Raw genomic sequence first — 21,944 nt, forward strand, 5'->3', positions numbered from 1 at the left:
TCCTATCCATTCCTACGCCGATGATTCCACTCTGCATTATTCAACTTCTTTTAATAGAAGACCCACCCTTCAGGAACTTAACGACTCAAGGCTGGAGGCTGCAGAACGCTTAGCCTCAGACCTTACTATTATTTCCGATTGGGGCAAGAAGAACCTGGTGTCCTTCAACGCCTCAAAAACACAGTTTCTCCACCTATCCACTCGACACAATCTTCCAAACAACTATCCCCTATTCTTTGACAACACCCAGCTATCACCTTCCTCAACACTAAACATCCTCGGTCTATCCTTAACTCAAAATCTCAACTGGAAACTTCATATCTCATCTCTTACTAAATCAGCTTCCTCGAGGCTGGGCGTTCTGTACCGTCTCCGCCAGTTCTTCTCCCTGCACAGTTGCTGTCCATATACAGGGCCTTGTCCGCCCTCGTATGGAGTATGCATCTCATGTGTGGGGGCTCCACTCACAGCTCTTCTGGACAGAGTGGAGGCTAAGGCTCTTCGTCTCATCAGCTCTCCTCCTCATACTGATAGTCTTCTACCTCTTAAATTCCATAATGTTGCCTCTCTTTCTATCTTCTATCGATATTTCCACGCTGACTGCTCTTCTGAACTTGCTAACTGCATGCCTCCCCCCTCCCAGCCCCGCTGCACTCGACTTTCTACTCATGCTCATCCCTATACTGTCCAAACCCCTTATGCAAGAGTTAACCAGCATCTTCACTCTTTCATCCCTCACGCTGGTAAACTCTGGAACAATCTTCCTTCATCTGTATTTCCTCCTGCCTACGACTTAAACTCTTTCAAGAGGAGGGTATCAGGACACCTCTCCTCCCGAAACTGACCTATCTTTCGGCCACCTCTTTGGATTCTTTTTAGGAGCAGTGAGTAGCGGGCTTTTTTTTTCATTAATGTTTGCTTTTTGTGTGCCCTTGAACTGTCTCCTTTGCTGTAAAAAAAAAAATAAAAAAAAAATAAAACAGCTATAGAGATATGTTACAGTAGAGTGACTATGGGGAGCCCTAACACTGTGTCGGACTTAAGAATTTATAAGCAAATCAATATAAAACAGCTATAGAGATATGTTACAGTAGAGTGACTATGGGGAGACCTAACACTGTGTCGGACTTAAGAATTTATAAGCAAATCAATATAAAACAACTATAGAGATATGTTACAGTAGAGTGACTATGGGGAGACCTAACACTGTGTCGGACTTAAGAATTTATAAGCAAATCAACATAAAACAGCTATAGAGATATGTTACAGTAGAGTGACTATGGGGAGACCTAACACTGTGTCGGACTTAAGAATTTATAAGCAAATCAATATAAAACAGTTATAGAGATATGTTACAGTAGAGTGACTATGGGGAGACCTAACACTGTGTCGGACTTAAGAATTTATAAGCAAATCAATATAAAACAGTTATAGAGATATGTTACAGTAGAGTGACTATGGGGAGACCTAACACTGTGTCGGACTTAAGAATTTATAAGCAAATCAATATAAAACAGCTATAGAGATATGTTACAGTAGAGTGACTATGGGGAGAACTAACACTGTGTCGGACTTAAGAATTTATAAGCAAATCAATATAAAACGGCTATAGAGATATGTTACAGTAGAGTGACTATGGGGAGACCTAACACTGTCGGACTTATGTATTTATAAGCAAATCAGTATACAACAGCTATAGAGATATGTTACAGTAGAGTGACTATGGGGAGACCTAACACTGTGTCGGACTGAAAAGGTGTGTAAATAAGTGTATATGTGAGTGTTTGTAAGTATGTAAGTGAAAAGAGGAGGAACATTACCTTTGATTCACTGAGAAATTGATAAAAAGTGTGCATAAGTTTAAGTGTAATTGTAAGTCAATGTATTTAAGTGTCAATAAATAAAAATACAATAAGGGAACATTGCATTAGGTAGACCACAGCAAACTAACACAGCCTTTGTTCGATTACAGAGGAGGAGGATGAAATAAATCCCTTAAATAGGAATGAATGGTTTAAAGCAATGGCTCCCAAACAAAATATGATGCCCCTTGTGACTTATAAGAAATACTCACATCCCCCATCCCTCCTTCGTGTGTGTGTGTGTGTGTGTGTGTGCGTGTGTGTGTGTGCAAAACTGCAATATTTGGCAGACAGAATCATGCCCCCACAGTTTGGGAACCACTGGCTGAGAGAGAGAGAGAGAGAGAGAGAGAGAGAAACAGCTGCCTAATCTCACAACCCTATCATTCTCCACCTTCTTGTTGTTGTTGTTGTTTTCGGTGGTGATGACGCGCAAACGTCTCGCCGACAAGCAGAGGGAAGACGAAGGAAGCCTCGCCGTATATCTGTCAAATGAGAGAGAGGGGGAGAGGTGAGGTTAGCATGGTGGAGGTGGTGGAGGGGGAGTGTGGTGGTTGAGTGCGGAGGAAGGGGGGGGAGGAGAAGAGGAGGAAGAAGGGAGAGGAAGAGAGAAGAGGAAAATGACAAAGAGGGAGGGAGGGGGAAGAAGAGGAGGAGGAAGAAGGGAGAGGAAGAGAGAGAAGAGGAGGAAGAAAGAAGAGGAAAATGACACAAAGAGGGAGGAGGAGGAGGAAGAAGGGAGAGGAAGAGAGAAGAGGAGAAAGAAAGAAGAGGAAAATGACACAAAGAGGGAGGGAGAGGGAAGAAGGGAGAGGAAGAGAGAGAAGAGGAGGAAGAAAGAAGAGGAAAATGACACAAAGAGGGAGGGAGAGGGAAGAAGAGGAGGCAGAGGAAGAGAGAAGAGGAGGAAGAAGGGAGAGGAAGAGGAAAATGCCATAAGAGGGAGGAAGAGGAGGAGGAAGGAAGAAGAGGAAAACAACGTAAAGACGGAGGAAGAGGAAGAGGAAGAAAGAAGAGGAGGAGGAGGAGGAGGAAGACACTATAGGGAAGGTCACATGATTACTGCGTTCATCTCGATAACTCTCACAAATGCCGATCAAACCAGAAGGAAAACAAACATCAAACTACAACATCTCCATCCACTTGTTCGGTCCATAAAAACATCACCGGGAACTTTGGGAATGTGCCCCGCGGATGCTATATCTACGTAGCCTTTCAAGCCCTGCAGTTACTGATTACGAAGGGCTCCACTGTACAGGAAACTCGATTTACGCGTTTTTGAAATACCGCGGGGTCCAAAATCCAAATAGATGCTTAATTTACACGTTTTTTTCACTTATACGCGATATTTTACGGAGTGGCCATTTCTCCACCCACCCACCTGAGCCACACTTTTACCCACCTTGACCGGAGTGGCGTCCAGCTTAATCTTGCCCCAGGACACCGCCTCGTCAGGTCTGGCCCCGCTGTCGCTCCCGTCCCACTCGCTGGCCGTGTTGAGGAAGACGGAGAAGTTGGCGCCATTTCGCTGAGTGGGGGAGAGAGAGAGAAGGTGATGGAGGAGGAGGTGGAGGAGGAGGAGGAGGAGGATTAAAGAAAGAAAAAAAAATACAGTATAGTTATAATATATTGCTTATGGAGTGATAGGGAAGGAACAACACACACACACACACACAAGAGGAGGAGGAGGAGGAGGAAGAGGAAGAGAGAAAGGAAAAAGATCACTGTATGGAGGAGGAGGAGGAGGAAGGGAGAGATTAGTTATGGAGGAGAAGGAGAAAGAAGAAGAGGAAGAGGAAGGAAAAACATGCTTGGAGGAGGAGAAGAAGAAGAAGATGAAAGAAGAGGAGGAATGAGAGATTGGCGTCACAGAAGGAGGGAGAGGAGGGAGGAATTAGACCCCCACACACACACACCATGAGGTTAGCGTTACAGATGTGGTGTTTGACGACCCCGCCGCCCACAATGACCATCCCTGTGTTGACCGACTTCTTGGCAAGCTGGTTCAGTCGGCGCAGGTCTGAAAGAGGAGATAATTGCTTAGAAGGTGGGGAGATTATGTCTCTCTCTCTCTCTCTCTCTCTCTCTATCTCACTCACACACACACACACACACACTCCTCTCCCCCTCCCTCTCTCTCTCCCTGACCTTCATTGATATCTACGACAAGTCCCGGGTTCCTTATGCCGTGGAAATACATCATGTCTCCGAGGCTTCCGTCAGTCAGGGCCGGGCTGAAGATTGGGATGTCATTCTTGGCTGCCCAGTACGCAATGCAGCTGGCGTCGTTGATCTCCGAGCCAAGCCGCCGGATGATCTTAGACGGAGTCCAGTTTGTGCCCTGGAGGAGGAGGAGGGAAAGGAAGGTAAGGGAAGGGTAGTGAAGGAGGATAGGGAGGGAAGGGAAGGGAGGGAAAGGAAGGGAAGGAAGGGAAGAGGAGGAGGAGAAGGAGGGAAGAAAAGGAAAGGGAAGGGAAGGGTAGGGAAGGGAAGGGAAGAAGAGGAGGAGGAGGAGGGAAGGGATGGAAAGGAAGGGGAGGGAAGGGAAAGGAAAGGAAGGGAAGGGAAGGGAAGGGAAGGGAAGGGAAGAGGAGGTGGAGGAGAAGGAAGGGTATGGACAGAAAGGGAAGGAAAGGAAAGGAAAGAAAAGGAAGGAAAGGGATGGGAAGAGGAGGAGGAAAGAAGAAAAATGGAGGAGAGGGAAGGGAAGAGAGAGAGAGAGAGAGAGAGAGAGAGAGAGAGAGAGAGAGAGAGAGAGAGAGAGAGAGAGAGAATTAAAATAACAACAATAATAATAATAATAAAACAAACACACACACACACACACACACACACACACACATTCCCTTCCTTCTGCCTCCTCCTAACCTAACCTCCCTTCCTCCTCCTCCTCCACTCCAATCCACTCCACCCGCACCCCCACCTTAGTCCGCTGCTCCGCCAGAAGTCCGTCCAGGATCGGCATAACCCAGTCCTCGAATTTACAGTAGTTGTCGTTGGGCACCAAGAGGTTTCCGATGCGGTTGATCCCTTTCAGCCTGAGGTCTCGGCCGCGGAGATACCAGTCACCAATGTATGTGGGGGCCAGGCACTTGATCAGGTCTTCCTCCACCCCGCCTGCAGTGGTGACCAGACAGTCCACTAGTTTGTGTTCCACCAGGAATCTGAAGGTGGAGGAGGAGGAGGAGGGGGGATTAGTTGTGGAGGATGAAGAGGAGGAGGAAGAGAAGATTAAATTTGTGGAGGAAGAAGAGGAGGAGGAGGAGGAGGAGGAAGAGGGAGATTAGTTATGGAGGAGGAAGAAGAGGAGGAGAAGATGAAATTTGTGGAGGAAGAAGAGGAGGAGGAGGAGGAGAGAGAGGAAGGGAGACTTAGAGAAATGATATAGAGGAATAGGAGGAGGAGGAGGAGGAGGAGGAGGAGGAGGAGAAGGAGGAGGAGGAGGAGGAAAAGAAGGAAAGGAGATAAGAATGAGAAGAGGAAGAGGAGGAGGAGGAAGAAGGAAGAGACAAAAATTACGAAGAGGAGGAGAGAGAGAGAGAGAGAGAGAGAGAGAGAGACGAACTCACACACACACACACACACACACTCACCTGATGGTCTCACGCACCCCACAAGACACCATATTGGAAGTATATCCCAGAAATATCGTACAGTTGTTCCTTATTTGGATATCCTCGGCAACGGTCAAACTCTCGTCGCCCTGCTCGGTCAAAGGCTCCTCTCGGCAGGCTATCTGAGGAGGAGGAGGAAGAGGAGGGATGGTAGGACAGGGCACAGTGAGGGATGTTTGGTAAGGAAGGAAGGGAGGGCGGGAGGGAGTGAGGGAGGGAAGGAAGGAAGGATGGAGGAGGAGGGCACAGTGAGGGATGTTTGGTAAGGAAGGAAGGAAGGAAGAAGGGAAGGAATGAAGGAGGAGGAAGAAGGGAAGGAAGGGAAGGAAGAGAAGGAGGAGGAGGAGGAGGGCACAGTGAGGGATGTTTGGTAAGGAAGGAAGAAGGGAAGGAAGGAAGGAGGAGGAAGAAGGGAAGGAAGAGAAGGAGGAGGTGGTGGAGGATGAGGAGGGCACAGTGAGGGATGTTTGGTAAGGAAGGAAGAAGGGAAGGAAGGAAGAGGAAGAGGAGGAGGAGGAAGAAGGGAAGGAAGAGAAGGAGGAGGAGGAGGAGGAGGAGGAGGGCACAGTGAGGGATGTTTGGTAAGGAAGGAAGGAAGGAAGAAAGGAAGGAAGAAGGGAAGGAAGGAAGGAGGAGGAAGAAGGGAAGGAAGGGAAGGAAGAGAAGGAGGAGGAGGAGGAGGGCACAGTGAGGGATGTTTGGTAAGGAAGGAAGGAAGGAAGAAGGGAAGGAAGGAAGAGGAGGAGGAGGAAGAAGGGAAGGAAGGGAAGGAAGAGAAGGAGGAGGAGGAGGAGGGCACAGTGAGGGATGTTTGGTAAGGAAGGAAGAAAGGAAGGAAAGGAAGAAGGGAAGGAAGGAAGAGGAAGAGGAGGAGGAGGAGGAGGAGGAGGAGGAAGAAGGAAAGGAAGGAAGAATTAGCATTATGAATTGATTATTATCTCTCTCTCTCTCTCTCTCTCTCTCTCCTCTGACCCCTCTCTCTCCTCTGACCCCCTTCTCTCCCTCTCTCTCCTCTGACCCCCCTCTCTCTCTCTCTCTCTCTCTCACCATTTTCTTGACCTCCTCGACAGCGCATCCAAAACTGGTCGCCTGGAACCCTGAGTACCGATACGTCTGGAACAGCTTGTGGTAGTCAATCCCGTCATTGAAGTCATAGCCTGTGGACCGGAAGGCGAGATTAGTAAAAGGAACCTGAGCTCGTATTCCTAAGCCTCCCCTCGCCTCGGTATCCCTGTTTGAAAAGCCTCTCATCGTGGGAGTTGCCGGAGTTTACATGGAGCGTTCTGTGGCCCTGGTGGTAGTCTGATGTGGCTTCTGGACTTTGGAATGGAAGAGTCACCCATGAAAATCAAATTAGCATTCTCTGTGGTCTTGGGAAACACTCGATATGGGAGGCAGAGACGCATAAGGATAGAGAAACAGAGATACAAAATGATGTTGGTGGTAGTCTGAAGCGCCTTCTGAACCCCGAATGGCAGAGTCACCCATGAAATATCGACTATCCAGGATTCACTGCCCCCATTTCCCTGTCTGAAAAGCCTCTCATCGTGGGAGTTGTCGGAGTTTACATGGAGCGTTCTGTGGCCCTGGTGGTAGTCTGACGTGGCTTCTGCACTTTGGAATGGAAGAGTCACCCATGAAAATCAAATTAGCATTCTCTGTGGCCTTGGGAAACACTCGATATGGGAGGCAGAGACGCATAAGGATAGAGAAACAGAGATACAAAATGATGTTGGTGGCAGTCTGAAGCGCCTTCTGAACCCCGAATGGAAGAGTCACCCATGAAAATCAAATTAGCATTCTCTGTGGCCTTGGGAAACACTCGATATGGGAGGCAGAGACACATAAGGAGAGAGAAACAGAGATACAAAATGATGTTGGTGGCAGTCTGAAGCGCCTTCTGAACCCCGAATGGAAGAGTCACCCATGAAAATCAAATTAGCATTCTCTGTGGCCTTGGGAAACACTCGATATGGGAGGCAGAGACACATAAGGAGAGAGAAACAGAGATACAAAATGATGCTGGTGAAAGTCTGAAGCGCCTTCTGAACCCCGAATGGAAGAGTCACCCATGAAAATCTAGTTAGCATCCTCTGTGGCCTTGGGAAACACTCGATATGGGAGGCAGAGACGCATAAGGAGATGTAGCGTTCTGTGGCCCTGGTGGTAGTCTGACGTGGCTTCTGCACTTTGGAATGGAAGAGTCACCCATGAAAATCAAATTAGCATTCTCTGTGGTCTTGGGAAACACTCGATATGGGAGGCAGAGACGCATAAGGATAGAGAAACAGAGATACAAAATGATGTTGGTGGTAGTCTGATGCGCCTTCTGAACCCCGAATGGCAGAGTCACCCATGAAAATCTGGTTAGCATCCTCTGTGGTCTTGGGAAACACTCGATATGGGAGGCAGAGACACATAAGGAGAGAGAAACAGAGATACAAAATGACGTTGGTGGTAGTCTGATGCGCCTTCTGAACCCCGAATGGCAGAGTCACCCATGAAAATCTAGTTAGCATTCTCTGTGGTCTTGGGAAACACTTGATATGGGAGGCAGAGACACATAAGGATAGAGAAACAGAGATACAAAATGATGTTGGTGGTAGTCTGATGCGCCTTCTGAACCTCGAATGGCAGAGTCACCCATGAAATATCGACTATCCAGGATTCACTGCCCCCATTTCCCTGTCTGAAAAGCCTCTCATCGTGGGAGTTGTCGGAGTTTACATGGAGCGTTCTGTGGCCCTGGTGGTAGTCTGACGTGGCTTCTGCACTTTGGAATGGAAGAGTCACCCATGAAAATCTAGTTAGCATTCTCTGTGGTCTTGGGAAACACTCGATATGGGAGGCAGAGACGCATAAGGAGATGTAGCGTTCTGTGGCCCTGGTGGTAGTCTGATGTGGCTTCTGGACTTTGGAATGGAAGAGTCACCCATGAAAATCTAGTTAGCATTCTCTGTGGTCTTGGGAAACACTCGATATGGGAGGCAGAGACGCATAAGGAGAGAGAAACAGAGATACAAAATGATGTTGGTGGTAGTCTGATGCGCCTTCTGAACCCCGAATGGAAGAGTCACCCATGAAAATCAAATTAGCATTCTCTGTGGCCTTGGGAAACACTCGATATGGGAGGCAGAAATGTTTAAGAAGAATATGGACCTCTGATTTCATGGACTGTTTTGTAATAATAATGATAATAATAATAATAATAATAATAATAATAATAATAATAATAATAATAATAATAATAATAATAAATACCTTGCACAGTTGGCGTTCCCTCCGGCATGGCCTCGGAGCGCATCAACACAGCCTCCTTCGCGATGTCCTTCTCCTCCGCCATCCTGGGAAAGACAGAGTTACCATAAGGAAGAAAGGAAGGAAGGAAGGAGGAGAAAGAGGAAGGAAGGAAGGAAGGAAGGAAGGAGGAAGAAGAAGGAAGGAGGGAGGGAGGAAGGAGGAGAGAAAGGAAGGAAAAAAGGAAAAAGAATGAATGTTAGGAGGAGGAGGAGGAAGAAGGAAAGAAAAAGGAAGGAAGGAAGGAGGAGAGAAAGGAAGGGAAGGAAAAAGAATGAATGTTAGGAGGAGGAAGAGGAGGAGGAGGAGGAGGAGACCGCCATTATGTCACGCCATTGTCTCTCTTGCAAAACACCAATGAGATCGACGGACTTGACATTTCTTTCTTCTGTGTTAGGAAATACAGTTAATATGCAGAAGGAGTAGGCGTGGTCTGTGAAGCACAAGGGATATATACTCGACATTGTTTATACCTCAATGTATACAAATTAATCTCCTGAGCATCGGAAATGGTCTAGAAAATGTGTTCAAAGGTTGGGGGGGTCGAGAGGGGGCCAAGCTCACCCCCCCGTTAGCTGCTGGGTTAAAAGTCGGGGTTGGTTTAGTCAAAAAATAATGTGACTATTGAGATGTCAGTATTAACCTTATGTGAGATGGCTAACACAATGGAAAGGCAAAACTGTAGAAGTACACCCAACATGCTGAGGTAGGCTGTGCAGTGGGTGTGATACTAGTCTGTTTCATTCAGTCTGTCCACCAACACAGCGGGAATTTTGCTGGCTGTCACCTGCATGTTTCTAGTTGGTGAATACATGAAAACCAAGTGTTGTGATGGATATTCAGGCTTATTTTTCGGTAATATATATGTGAATGTTTATGTGTACAAAGAACAAGTCAGTCATTTGCATGGATAATGTATCACACAAGCACAGGAAAAGACAAGCTTGTACCAAACTTTTAGGAGCAGCGAGTAGCGGGCTTTTTTTTTAATAATGTTTACTTTTTTGTGCCCTTGAGCTGTCTCCTTTGCTGTAAAAAATAAAAAAATAAATAAAAAAATAAATAAATAAATAAAAAAACCAGTCACGTTATGCTGCAATGATACATGTCTTTTTCAAATTCACTGACTGATTGCTCATTTCTGGATCTGGATACATGATGCGCAGGACACCCGTACAGGTACATAACACATATAAAAATTAATTCCAGGTATATTAAAAGACATCTGGCTCTGAACGCGGAAATAAAGGTTATCTTAATAATTTACCGCATGTAAATAACTATTAATAATCGGAATAACATGAAATAGTAAATAATAACTGTTGAATGCAATGCTTGGCTATTTAGAATATTACGCTACCCATGTTATTTACAAGCAACACAGCAAAATTTCTTATGTATAAACACTTGCAAATCACTTTACCAGGTATGTACTTGAATGAGATTAAATATGGGCGTCTGAAAAGCTATGAAGTGTTCCAGTGTGATCAGACTATACTGTTTGATATGCCGTTCCTTCGTGTGCTTGTGTGGTAGATTATCCATGAAAATCTTCTGTGTGGGGTTCATATGAGATGACTTGAGGGTTTTCTGTATACACGAACATTCAAATATATCACTGAAAATATAGTTTATCTTCACGCAATCATGAACTAACAAGTGCAGGTGACACATCTACGTTGACGGAATGAAATGGACTCTAGATAAGACCCCTTCACCTTACCTCGTGTCTCTGTGCTGTCTTCCTCCCTTCCCTTCTCTATTTCCTTCCTCCTCTTCCTTCTTTAGCGAGTTTTCCTTCTTCCTCTTCAGTGTTTCAGAGTATTCCTGTCCTTCCTTCCTTCCACGATCCGTATATTTCTTCTTCTTCTTCGTGGGTGTTTTATGGGGCTAGTTAAGTGGCTTATATAATTCTTCTTCTTCTTCGTGGGTGTTTTATGGGGCTAGTTAGGCTGTGGGCTTATATAATTCTTCTTCTTCGTGGGTGTTTTATGGGGCTAGTTAGGTGGCTTATATATTTATTCCTCCTTCCCTGACACACGTGGGGGGCAGGATCAGCTGGGCGGGCAAGACTTGTAAACATTGTAAACAGAGCCAAGACCGAGACCGAGAGGAGTGCGTCTTTGTAACGGCTCACTATTAACACCATTTCGGATTGATTAATTGTTTTTCACTCCCATGGTTTTCCTTTTTATGTTATTGTTCTCTGGTGCTCCATTTCTATTATCTCCTGTATTCTCTCTTCCTCTTTCTTTTTCTTTATCTGTTCCTCCTTATTTTAGACACGTGGGAAAGGACATTGTAAACAGAGCCAAGACCGAGACCGAGAGGAGTGCGTCTTTGTAACGGCACACTATTGACAGCATTTCTGATTGATTGATTGTTTTTCACTCCCATGGTTTTCCTTTTTATATTAATGTTCTCTGGTGCTCCATTTCTATTATCTCCTGTATTCTCTCTTCCTCTTTCTTTTTCTTTATCTGTTCCTCCTTATTTTAGACACGGGCACATTGTAAACAGAGCCAAGACCGAGATCAAGAGGAATGAGTCTTTGTAACGGCTTACTATTAACAGCATTTCTGATTGATTGCTAATTTTTCACTCCCATGGTTTTCCTTTTTATATTAATGTTCTCTGGTGCTCCATTTCTATTATCTCTTGTATTCTCTCTTCCTCTTTCTTTTTCTCTATCTGTTCCTCCTTATTTTAGACGGGCACATTGTAAACAGAGCCAAGACCGAGACCAAGAGGAGTGCGTCTTTGTAACGGCTCACTATTAACAGCATTTCTGATTTATTGATAGTTTTTCACTCCCATGGTTTTCCTTTTTATGTTATTGTTCTCTGGTGCTCCATCTCTCTTCCTCTTTCTTTTTCTCTATCTGTTCCTCCTTATTTTAGACACGTGGGAAAGGAGGATCAGCAGCCAGTTCTATCCACCCACTCTGAGGAGGAGGACCGCCGCCCCCCACGCCTAGACCCTGCAGGTGTGTGTGTGTGTGTGTGTGTGTGTTTACCTAGTTGTGAAATACAGGAAAAAAGGTGTACAAGTCTCATGCTGTCCTGTCTCCATAACGCTTATCATCCCGTTTGTCTTTAAATTCATGAATCGTTTTCGTCAAGTCCGTTTCATGTTATGCTTCTGTGTGTGTGTGTGTGTGTGTGTTTACCTAGTTGTATTTACCTAGTTGTGAAATACAGGAAAAGAGGTGTACTAGGTTCATGCTGTCCCGTCTCCATAACGCTTATCATCCCGTTTGGGTTTAAATTCATGAATCGTTTTTGCCCACACAGTCTCCTCGTCAAGTCCGTTCCATGTGTGTGTGTGTGTGTGTGTGTGTGTGTATTTACCTAGTTGTTAAATACAGGAAAAGAGGTGTACTAGTCTCATGCTGTCCCGTCTCCATAACGCTGAGGATCACTCCGTCATGGCACAGCGAGAGCACCGAGGTGATTTTGGCGTCCAGCAGGGGGTGGCTGAGGGGGGGAAGGGGGTGAGTGTTTGGGTTTACTTTGGCATAGGTTAGGTTTATATAGGGAAGGTTAGGTTAGGTTAGGTTAGGTTAGGTTTATATAGGGAGGGTTAGGTTAGGTTAGGTTAGGTTTATATAGGGAAGGTTAGGTTAGGTTAGGTTTATATAGGGAAGGTTAGGTTAGGTTTATATAGGGAAGGTTAGGTTAGGTTAGGTTAGTTTTATATAGGGAAGGTTAGGTTAGGTTAGTTTTATATAGGGAAGGTTAGGTTAGGTTAGGTTTATATAGGGAAGGTTAGGTTAGGTTAGTTTTATATAGGGAAGGTTAGGTTAGGTTAGGTTAGTTTTATATAGGGAAGGTTAGGTTAGGTTAGTTTTATATAGGGAAGGTTAGGTTAGGTTAGGTTTATATAGGGAAGGTTAGGTTAGGTTAGGTTATGCATAACTTGGAAACAGGCATAACTTGAAAACAGGCATAACTTGGAAACAGGCATAACTTGAAAACAGGCATAACTTGGAAACAGACATAACTTGAAAACAGGCATAACTTGAAAACAGGCATAACTTGGAAACAGGCATAACTTGGAAACAGGCATAACTTGGAAACAGGCATAACTTGGAAACAGGCATAACTTGGAAACAGGCATAACTTGGAAACAGGCATAACTTGGAAACAGGCATAACTTGAAAACAGGCATAACTTGGAAACAGGCATAACTTGAAAACAGGCATAACTTGAAAACAGGCATAACTTGGAAACAGGCATAACTTGGAAACAGGCATAACTTGGAAACAGGCATAACTTGAAAACAGGCATAACTTGGAAACAGGCATAACTTGAAAACAGGCATAACTTGGTAACAGGCATAACTTGAAAACAGGCATAACTTGAAAACAGGCATAACTTGAAAACAGGCATAACTTGAAAACAGGCATAACTTGAAAACAGGCATAACTTGAAAACAGGCATAACTTGGAAACAGGCATAACTTGTAAACAGGCATAACTTGAAAACAGGCATAACTTGAAAACAGGCATAACTTGGAAACAGGCATAACTTGAAAACAGGCATAACTTGAAAACAGGCATAACTTGGAAACAGGCATAACTTGAAAACAGGCATAACTTGAAAACAGGCATAACTTGGAAACAGGCATAACTTGAAAACAGGCATAACTTGGAAACAGGCATAACTTGGAAACAGGCATAACTTGGAAACAGGCATAACTTGAAAACAGGCATAACTTGAAAACAGGCATAACTTGAAAACAGGCATAACTTGGAAACAGGCATAACTTGGAAACAGGCATAACTTGAAAACAGGCATAACTTGAAAACAGGCATAACTTGGAAATAGGCTTAACTTGGAAATAGGCATAACTTGAAAAGTAGATGTTCAGGTTTTGATAGTCTTATAGACGGTGTTTAACTGAATGTTATGGCAAACTGAAATTAAGCTGAATGTAACAAAACTCCTGCGGGGCTGAGTATTGTTGGGTAGGCTGCCACCACCCCAAAGGCCTGGTGAACGGTCAACAGCTCCACGGGGAGGAAGGAAGAAATAAAACTAGACGTGAAACATAAACTAGCACTCAGTCACACCGGGTGAGATTCTAGAGAAACCTTTGGGTAGCGCGGAAGCTTATTATGAAGGAGGGCGCGAGGCTGTTTTTCCTATGTAACATCCGGCCGATCTTCCTTAACCGTGTAGCAGCGACGGGCCAAATTTGTGCCATGATATAAACCCCCAAAAATAGATGATGCATAAACTGATCACAAATGCTTTGATATATATTATGAAATGGTTTGTGTGAGGGGTGATTTTTTCTCATTTTTCTCGCTTGGAGGGACCATTAAGAAACATGATCCCCGCTGCTACCAGGTTAACTTTAAAACTAATAAATGGTAATTGAAAAGAGATAATGATATAATTAAGGGAGTTTACTGTATTATAAGTTTACAAAAGAAATGATGTAAGTAGTATAAAATATTAAGAGCCTAATCTTACTGGGGTAACTTACAACCTTACATTGAATAACCTTGGCTGGCCTAGGGTCTGCTCCCAAGGTGATGAACAACAATTACATGCTGATGATTAATTGGGGTAGTAGGGGGCCTGGGAAGTGTTGTGTGCCGGGACGAGACAGGAAACTGGGAGGATTTACTTAAATCAGTTTAAATGTTAAATTATGTTAAATTCACAGACTGCCTCTTGAGGACTCCTTGGTGCATCCCGCGCCTGGCCTGCTGGCTTGGTCCCTGAGTGTGGTGTCGGGGAACCTTGCCGCCCGCTGCAGCTTCCCTGAGGTTCCTGCAAGGCCTGCCGCCTCCTCACAGCAGGAGCAGTGTTGCAGTGGAGGCTGCAGGGCCGGGCAGCAGCCTGAGTGGCCGGGACCAGCAGGAGCAGACTGCCCCTGGTGTGAGGATCAGGGGTGAACCACCACCACCTTGCTGCTGGCATCTCCAGCCATAAAGGAAAGGGAACGTTTGAGTGTGAGAAGATTGGAGACTGAGAGCAAGTTCACCAGACACAGCCTTGCACTCACTGCTGAAGGAAACCATGAGTGCCCAGAGTGTGGCCAAAGACTCCCTGGGAAGGGTGGCCTCTACAATTACACCCACACACTCTGATGGAAAAACTCATGAATGCCAAGAGTGTGGCAAAAAGTTCAGAACTAAAAGTCACCTCAACACACACACCCTTGCACACACTGGGGAAAGACCTCATGAATGCCGAGAGTGTGGCAGAAACTTCAGAATAAAAAGTCACCTCAACAGACACACCCTTACACACACTGGCAAAAGGCCTCATGAATGCCAAGAGTGTGGCAAGAAGTTCCGTCAGAAGAGTACCCTCAACACACACACCCTTACACACACTGGGGAAAGACCTCATGAGTGCCTTGAGTGTGGCAAAAAGTTCAGTACGAAGAGTGACCTTAAAGATCACACCTTTACGCACACGGGTGAAAGACCTCATGAATGTGAAGTTTGTGGGAAACAGTTCACTCTAAAGAACACCCTCAACCAACACACCCTTACACACACTGGTGAAAGGCCTCATGAGTGTGAAATATGTGGGAAACAGTTCTCTCAGAAAAGTACCCTCAACACACACACCCTTACACACACGGGTGAAAGACCTCATGAATGTGGAGTTTGCGGGAGACAATTCACCAAGAAGTCCACCCTCAACACACACATCCTTACACACACTGGTGAAAAGCCTCATAAGTGTAAAGTATGTAGGAAACAGTTCACTCAGAAGAGCACTCTCAACACACACACCCTTACACACGCTGCTGAAAAGCCTCTTGGGTGCCCAGAGTGTGGCAAGAGATTTTCTGCGACGGGTAGTTTGAACAGACACATCTTCCGACACTCTGGCCTGAGGGAGTTCAAGTGTGATGTCTGTGGGAAACATTTCATAACAAAGAGTGAAATTTACAGGCACATGAAGGTCCATTTCCCCTGAGGTGTTGTGTGGTGCTGGGGTGTGTGGTGGGGGTGATGGTGTCAGTAACAGAGGTGGAAGGAGTGGTTGGCAGTGTCTTATGGCCAGTGTAACAGCCCAGTACACCAAGTTCGTAAGCTCCCCAACCAAACACAAAATACTACGAAAATTCCTCGTATTGTGTTTGCGAGTGATATAAATAGGATTAAATTTTAGCAGACCACATGGAAAGTCTCGTTAGTATCTGGTATTGCGAAGAAAAAAAGGGATCATTGTGAATTTTATAGTTTGGTTTGAACGCTTACAATGGCTATGTTGGACTGTCAAACTGGCCTTACTTAGGGAACAATTACTGATAAATGATTATTGGAACTGATTTGGTCTGTAGCTCACACTTTAATGGCCAGCGTTGCCAAATTATCGAACACACCGTATTTAATTTTCGTAGTTTCTGACTGATATCTACAGCAAAAACAAACAAAACAAACATAAATAAATAACAGTTTTAACGCTAACTTTAATATCCTTTCGTTATTTGTGTAGGGACGAAAGTTGGAGGCTTAAAAATGATAAATACAGTGTGGTGGATACGATAATCTGGCAACGCTGATAATGGCGTAGGTAGGCCTGGGCTTTCAGTGCTATAGCGCCCAATGTTTTATAAATAGGCCTGGATCCCCAAGATTTTTTATTTATTTTTTTTTTCTTATTTTTTTTTTTCAGAATAGCCCCAGCCAGGCCAAAACAAAATGCTGATTCTTGTTAACCCAGTAGCAGCGATGGGCCAAATTTGTGGCTTTACCGTGTACCAGTGACGGGCCAAATTTGTGGCTTTACCGTGTACCAGTGACGGGCCAAATTTGTGGCTTCACCGTGTAGCAGCGACGGGCCAAATTTGTGGCTTTACCATGTACCAGCGACGGGCCAAATTTGTGGCTTCACCGTGTAGCAGCGACGGGCCAAATTTGTGGCTTCACCGTGTAGCAGCGACGGGCCAAATTTGTGCCATGATATAAACCCCCCAAAAAATAGATGATACATAATCTGATCACAAATGCTTGGATATATATTATGAAATGGTTTGTGTGAGGGGTGATTTTGTCTCATTTTTCTCGCTTGGAGGGACCATTAAGAATCATGATCCACGCTGATACCACTGGGTTAAGGTGTTCGTAATAAAAATTATATATCATAGATTTCATACAGAGATCACATGGTTTGTTCCCGTCCAGTACATGTTCCTATCACGTATTCACGGCCACACAACGGTAAGATATCGTTATTTTAGAGTTATGTGATATTTATTTTATAAGACTTCAAATTTTATAATATTCAACACAGGAGAATATTTTTGGACATTTTAGGTTTTTAGCAAAGGGATCACTCGCTGTAAGTTTGTTTACGTTGAGAAAATGTTTGCTGTTTGAAATGAAAAGATTAGTCCTTTCCAATAAAATAAATAAATAAATAAATCTGCATTTCTCAGTACTTGAAAAATAGTCTCTCTCTCTCTCTCTCTCTCTCTCTCACACACACACACACACACACACACACACTGGAGGTTAAAACAAGCTTGGTAATAGAGATATTCAAGGGTCACTTAACTAAATATTCAACAGTAAATTGAGTTATATTCTAAGTCTATAATATACTTACCCATGTATCATCAGAGACCACTGTCACACTTCTCTGTATGATCTCTGAAGTATATATTAATTCTCTCTCTCTCTCTCTCTCTCTCTCATCAATCAATACAGTTAATACATCAGTAATATAGGTATTTATTAAAACCCAAAAAACTCAACTCTTTTAAATTTCAAACTGTGTTGTTTCCCACCCTGTCTCCAGTACAAGCTGCGTCTACATCCACCAGACCACATGTGTTCCCCTCGGAAACTACTTGATATCTCTTGAAATAAAATACTGATGAAACTATAAAAATACCCATCAAATTATCCTCGTAGTACGTGGGTGGGAGGGGTGGGTGACCATGGGGGTGGGATGGGTGATCAAGTGTATGATTTGTAACACACTGAATACAGAATCATGTAGGTTCTGAAGCACAGCATAACACACAACACACACAAACAAAGAAGCAAAGTCCAGCCTGAGAGGTACGAGTGTGTGGTAGACGAGACACACGCACTCAACATCTCCATCGCAGGCAATCTCTAGACGCAGTGACCGGAGACGTTTCCACCAATCGTCAGCTATTTTCAAAGGCGGAAAGGATCGGTCAGCTGGGTTTCCATCGGTGTTTTTCCAGGTTCATGGTACGGAGGAAGGGTCGACCTACTTCTTCTACTTCCGCAGCTCTCGTTTTGAACACTCCTTTGATCTCTATGCAGGAGCAGTGAGTAGCGGGCTTTTTTTTCTTTTTTTCTTTACGCCCTTGAACTGTCTCCTTAGCTATAAAAAATAAAAAAATATCCCATTTCTATACTGGGTCGCTGTTCTTGAAGAGTCTCCATCTGACCCTGTCCTATGCCACTTCAAGGTCCAAGTTCTTCTCCCTGCTGTCCGTCACAAGTCTCCATGTAACCCTGTCCTCTGCCACTTCAAGGTCCAAGTTCTTCTCCCTGCTGTCCGTCACAATAGAGTCCTTCCATCTCGTCCTGGGTCCTCCTCTCTTCCTTCTGCCACCCTGTCTGCCTTTCACGACTCCCTCTCTCCTCACGACATGACCAAACCATCTCAGTCTCCCTTCCTGCACCTTCGTACCCACACTTATTGCCCAAACTGTACCCCTTATGACTTCGTTCTTCATCCCTTGAGTGTGGATTTCCTACAAGAAGACATCACCAAGCTACAGGAGTGGATCAAAAAGTGGCTGCTACAATTCAGTGAAGAAAAGTATAAAGTCATGTACCTTGGGAGGGGAATCCAGCACACCAATACCCCCATGGGAAACACTCCACTACCCACCACAGAGGCAGAGAAAGACCTGGGAGTGTATGTTACCAGGCTACCAGTGAAGGGATATCCAGCACACCAATACCACATGGGAAACACTCCACTATCCACCACAGAGGCAGAGAAAGACCTGGGAGTGTATGTTACCAGGCTACCAGTGAAGGGATATCCAGCACACCAATACCACATGGGAAACACTCCACTATCCACCACAGAGGCAGAGAAAGACCTGGGAGTTTATGTTACCAGGCTACCAGTGAAGGGCTATCCAGCACACCAATACCACATGGGAAACACTCCACTATCCACCGAAAAATAACATATACTGGTTAATACTTGTGCTTGGTTTATACTGAGACAAGGGCAAGAATTGGTCGTATTAGGAATGCCATGATCTCGATAACCCACATTCATTCCTTTCTTGACAGTGCAATGGAAGGGACATGGTCAAGACGTGTTCGGCCGCCCATCGCTGGCTCCATGGCGCTGAGCTTCCCGTCAAAAGAACAAAGAAAAACACAGCCATTGGAGGAAAAGAGAAGCAAAACACATCAGTTCAGGGTAGGCGGTGGCTGAGTGGTAGCGTGCTGTGCCCACATTCACCGCGTGACGGACGACGCGGGCTCGAATCCCCACGCTACCACCTGGGATTTTTCAGTCACCGCCGAGTGGCTTAAAACTACCCACATGCTGTCCTGAAGACCACCCATCAACCCGGACTCTAGAGGAAGCCGTCCAAGCGAATCAAGGAGTTCCAGGGGACAGCATGAGGCAAGAGAAGATGGCGCCACTATAAACACTTGCCTGCGCCATGACGGGCTGGGGCCGAACACCATCCAGGCCCCTCAAGCAAGCCTATCAGCTCAATAGGCGTAGACGTAAAAAAAAAGTGTATAAGTGTGCATTGTGAAGTAACTTTAAGTATGTGTTGTGAAGTATGGAAGTGTTGAGAAGGAGGACTTAAGAAGCGATACAAAGCGAAACAGGTCAAAAGAAGAAGAAGAAGGCTGGCGCAGGACTCGCTCAAGGAAGGCCATGGCGTTCTGCTCAAGGAAGGACATGGCGCTGTGCTCAAGGAAGGACATGGCGCTGTGCTCAAGGAAGGACATGGCGCTGTGCTCAAGGAAGGACATGGCGCTGTGCTCAAGGAAGGCCATGGCGCTGTGCTCAAGGAAGGACATGGCGCTGTGCTCAAGGAAGGCCATGGCGCTGTGCTCAAGGAAGGACATGGCGTTCTGCTCAAGGAAGGCCATGGCGCTGTGCTCAAGGAAGGCCATGGCGCTGTGCTCAAGGAAGGCCATGGCGCTGTGCTCAAGGAAGGACATGGCGCTGTGCTCAAGGAAGGCCATGGCGCTGTGCTCAAGGAAGGCCATGGCGCTGTGCTCAAGGAAGGACATGGCGCTGTGCTCAAGGAAGGCCATGGCGCTGTGCTCAAGGAAGGCCATGGCGCTGTGCTCAAGGAAGGACATGGCGCTGTGCTCAAGGAAGGCCATGGCGCTGTGCTCAAGGAAGGCCATGGCGCTGTGCTCAAGGAAGGCCATGGCGCTGTGCTCAAGGAAGGCCATGGCGCTGTGCTCAAGGAAGGCCATGGCGCTGTGCTCAAGGAAGGCCATGGCGCTGTGCTCAAGGAAGGACATGGCGCTGTGCTCAAGGAAGGACATGGCGCTGTGCTCAAGGAAGGACATGGCGCTGTGCTCAAGGAAGGACATGGCGCTGTGCTCAAGGAAGGACATGGCGCTGTGCTTAAGGAAGGACATGACGCTGTGCTTTTAAGGAAGGACATGGCGCTGTGCTCAAGGAAGGCCATGGCGCTGTGCTCAAGGAAGGCCATGGCGCTGTGCTCAAGGAAGGACATGGCGCTGTGCTCAATGAAGGACATGGCGCTGTGCTCAAGGAAGGCCATGGCGCTGTGCTCAAGGAAGGACATGGCGCTGTGCTCAAGGAAGGCCATGGCGCTGTGCTCAAGGAAGGCCATGGCGCTGTGCTCAAGGAAGGCCATGGCGCTGTGCTCAAGGAAGGACATGGCGCTGTGCTCAAGGAAGGACATGGCGCTGTGCTCAAGGAAGGCCATGGCGCTGTGCTCAATGAAGGACATGGCGCTGTGCTCAAGGAAGGCCATGGCGCTGTGCTCAAGGAAGGACATGGCGCTGTGCTCAAGGAAGGACATGGCGCTGTGCTCAAGGAAGGACATGGCGCTGTGCTCAAGGAAGGACATGGCGCTGTGCTCAAGGAAGGCCATGGCGTTGTGCTCAAGGAAGGCCATGGCGCTGTGCTCAAGGAAGGCCATGGCGCTGTGCTCAAGGAAGGACATGGCGCTGTGCTCAAGGAAGGACATGGCGCTGTGCTCAAGGAAGGACATGGCGCTGTGCTCAAGGAAGGCCATGGCGCTGTGCTCAAGGAAGGACATGGCGCTGTGCTCAAGGAAGGACATGGCGCTGTGCTCAAGGAAGGACATGGCGCTGTGCTCAAGGAAGGACATGGCGCTGTGCTCAAGGAAGGACATGGCGCTCTGCTCAAGGAAGGCCATGGCGTTGTGTGGACCCCCGCGGCCCTGGGAGGGAGGAGGAAGGTTGGGGCGCCACCGCAGACATCATTTCCCGGCCGTGTCAGGTAAGCTTTAGCATTTTCACATTAGACAATTTACCAGGGCGGTGTTAGACCATAGCCCGCCGCGGAACACACCGATCGTCTTGGGTGACTAATGCCAGTCCCTTAGTCTATATATACCAAGTCAAGTCACACGCAGGTTTGTGGGAGGAGACACGGCCGAGGCGTGGCTTATGCGTGACGTTGCTTGGAGCCAAACTAGAGAATGTACAAACAGGGATTTAGAGAAAACGAGGAAAGGCGGACTAATTTAAATCAATCTCTTCAACATGCCCTCCCTCACACCCCTAAGTCTATATACACCAAGTCAAGTCACACGCAGGTTTGTGGGAGGAGACACGGCCGAGGCGTGGCTTATGCGTGACGTTGCTTGGAGCCAAACTAGAGAATGTAGAAACAGGGATTTAGAGAAAACGAGGAAAGGCGGACTAATTTAAATCCATCACTTCAACATGCCCTCCCTCACACCCCACACCGCCGTTTGTAGGCATTGGAATTACAGTCACGCAATAGCACAATAAAAAGACATATTTTTCCGTCAGTGGCTTGCCTGAACGCGCTGTGAAAGAAGGCGAGAATGCACATCCAGAGTGCACACACGGCCCCAACTTTAGTCACCCCTGAACTGGCGGGTATTTTTTTTGGCTCCAAGTGACGTCATCCCGCTGCTCCGCCCCAAAACCGCCTCCTGCGAGAGAGAGAGAGAGAGAGAGAGAGAGAGAGAG

General features: G+C 46.2%; 2 protein-coding genes across 4 annotated transcripts; one reads left to right on the forward strand and one right to left on the reverse strand.

Annotated features, from left to right (window-relative positions):
* Positions 1–1,490: 1,490 nt before the first annotated feature.
* On the reverse strand, positions 1,491–10,642 carry LOC126988522 (probable deoxyhypusine synthase). Of its 3 annotated transcripts, XR_007742171.1 has the most exons (10): positions 10,497–10,642; positions 8,738–8,820; positions 6,524–6,633; positions 5,456–5,598; positions 4,786–5,026; positions 4,011–4,203; positions 3,779–3,882; positions 3,265–3,390; positions 1,646–2,347; positions 1,491–1,556 (listed from the first exon to the last, which is right to left on the reverse strand). XR_007742171.1 is itself a non-coding variant. In XM_050846722.1 (9 exons), exons 2-9 carry the CDS (start codon positions 8,817–8,819, stop codon positions 2,246–2,248), a joined length of 1,101 nt encoding a protein of 366 aa, XP_050702679.1. In that variant the 5' UTR covers position 8,820; positions 10,497–10,642; the 3' UTR covers positions 1,491–2,245. The 3 variants fall into 3 exon arrangements, 2 of the variants coding, with proteins under 2 accessions (XP_050702679.1, XP_050702680.1); XM_050846722.1 differs by having other exon boundaries at positions 1,491–2,347; XM_050846723.1 differs by lacking the exon at positions 10,497–10,642 and having other exon boundaries at positions 1,491–2,347; positions 5,456–5,594.
* Positions 10,643–11,592: 950 nt separating this feature from the next.
* On the forward strand, positions 11,593–17,651 carry LOC126988524 (zinc finger protein 431-like). Its single transcript, XM_050846725.1, has 2 exons — positions 11,593–11,759; positions 14,450–17,651. Exon 2 carries the CDS (start codon positions 14,806–14,808, stop codon positions 15,718–15,720), a length of 915 nt encoding a protein of 304 aa, XP_050702682.1. The 5' UTR covers positions 11,593–11,759; positions 14,450–14,805; the 3' UTR covers positions 15,721–17,651.
* The last annotated feature ends 4,293 nt before the right edge of the window (positions 17,652–21,944 follow it).

Source organism: Eriocheir sinensis, chromosome 69 (assembly GCF_024679095.1).
Source record: "Eriocheir sinensis breed Jianghai 21 chromosome 69, ASM2467909v1, whole genome shotgun sequence".
NCBI classification, from domain to species: Eukaryota; Metazoa; Arthropoda; class Malacostraca; order Decapoda; family Varunidae; genus Eriocheir; species Eriocheir sinensis.

Coding starts and splice junctions, on each gene's coding strand:
- LOC126988522 (XM_050846722.1), bottom strand. CDS start 8,819: ATGGCGGAGGAGAAGGACATCGCGAAGGAGGCTGTGTTGATGCGCTCC. Junction 5,027..5,455: donor GGGGTGCGTGAGACCATCAG/GTGAGTGTGTGT, acceptor CTCCACCTTCAG/ATTCCTGGTGGAACACAAAC. Junction 3,883..4,010: donor TGTCGTAGATATCAATGAAG/GTCAGGGAGAGA, acceptor CTCCTCTTTCAG/ACCTGCGCCGACTGAACCAG.
- LOC126988524 (XM_050846725.1), top strand. CDS start 14,806: ATGAGTGCCCAGAGTGTGGCCAAAGACTCCCTGGGAAGGGTGGCCTCT.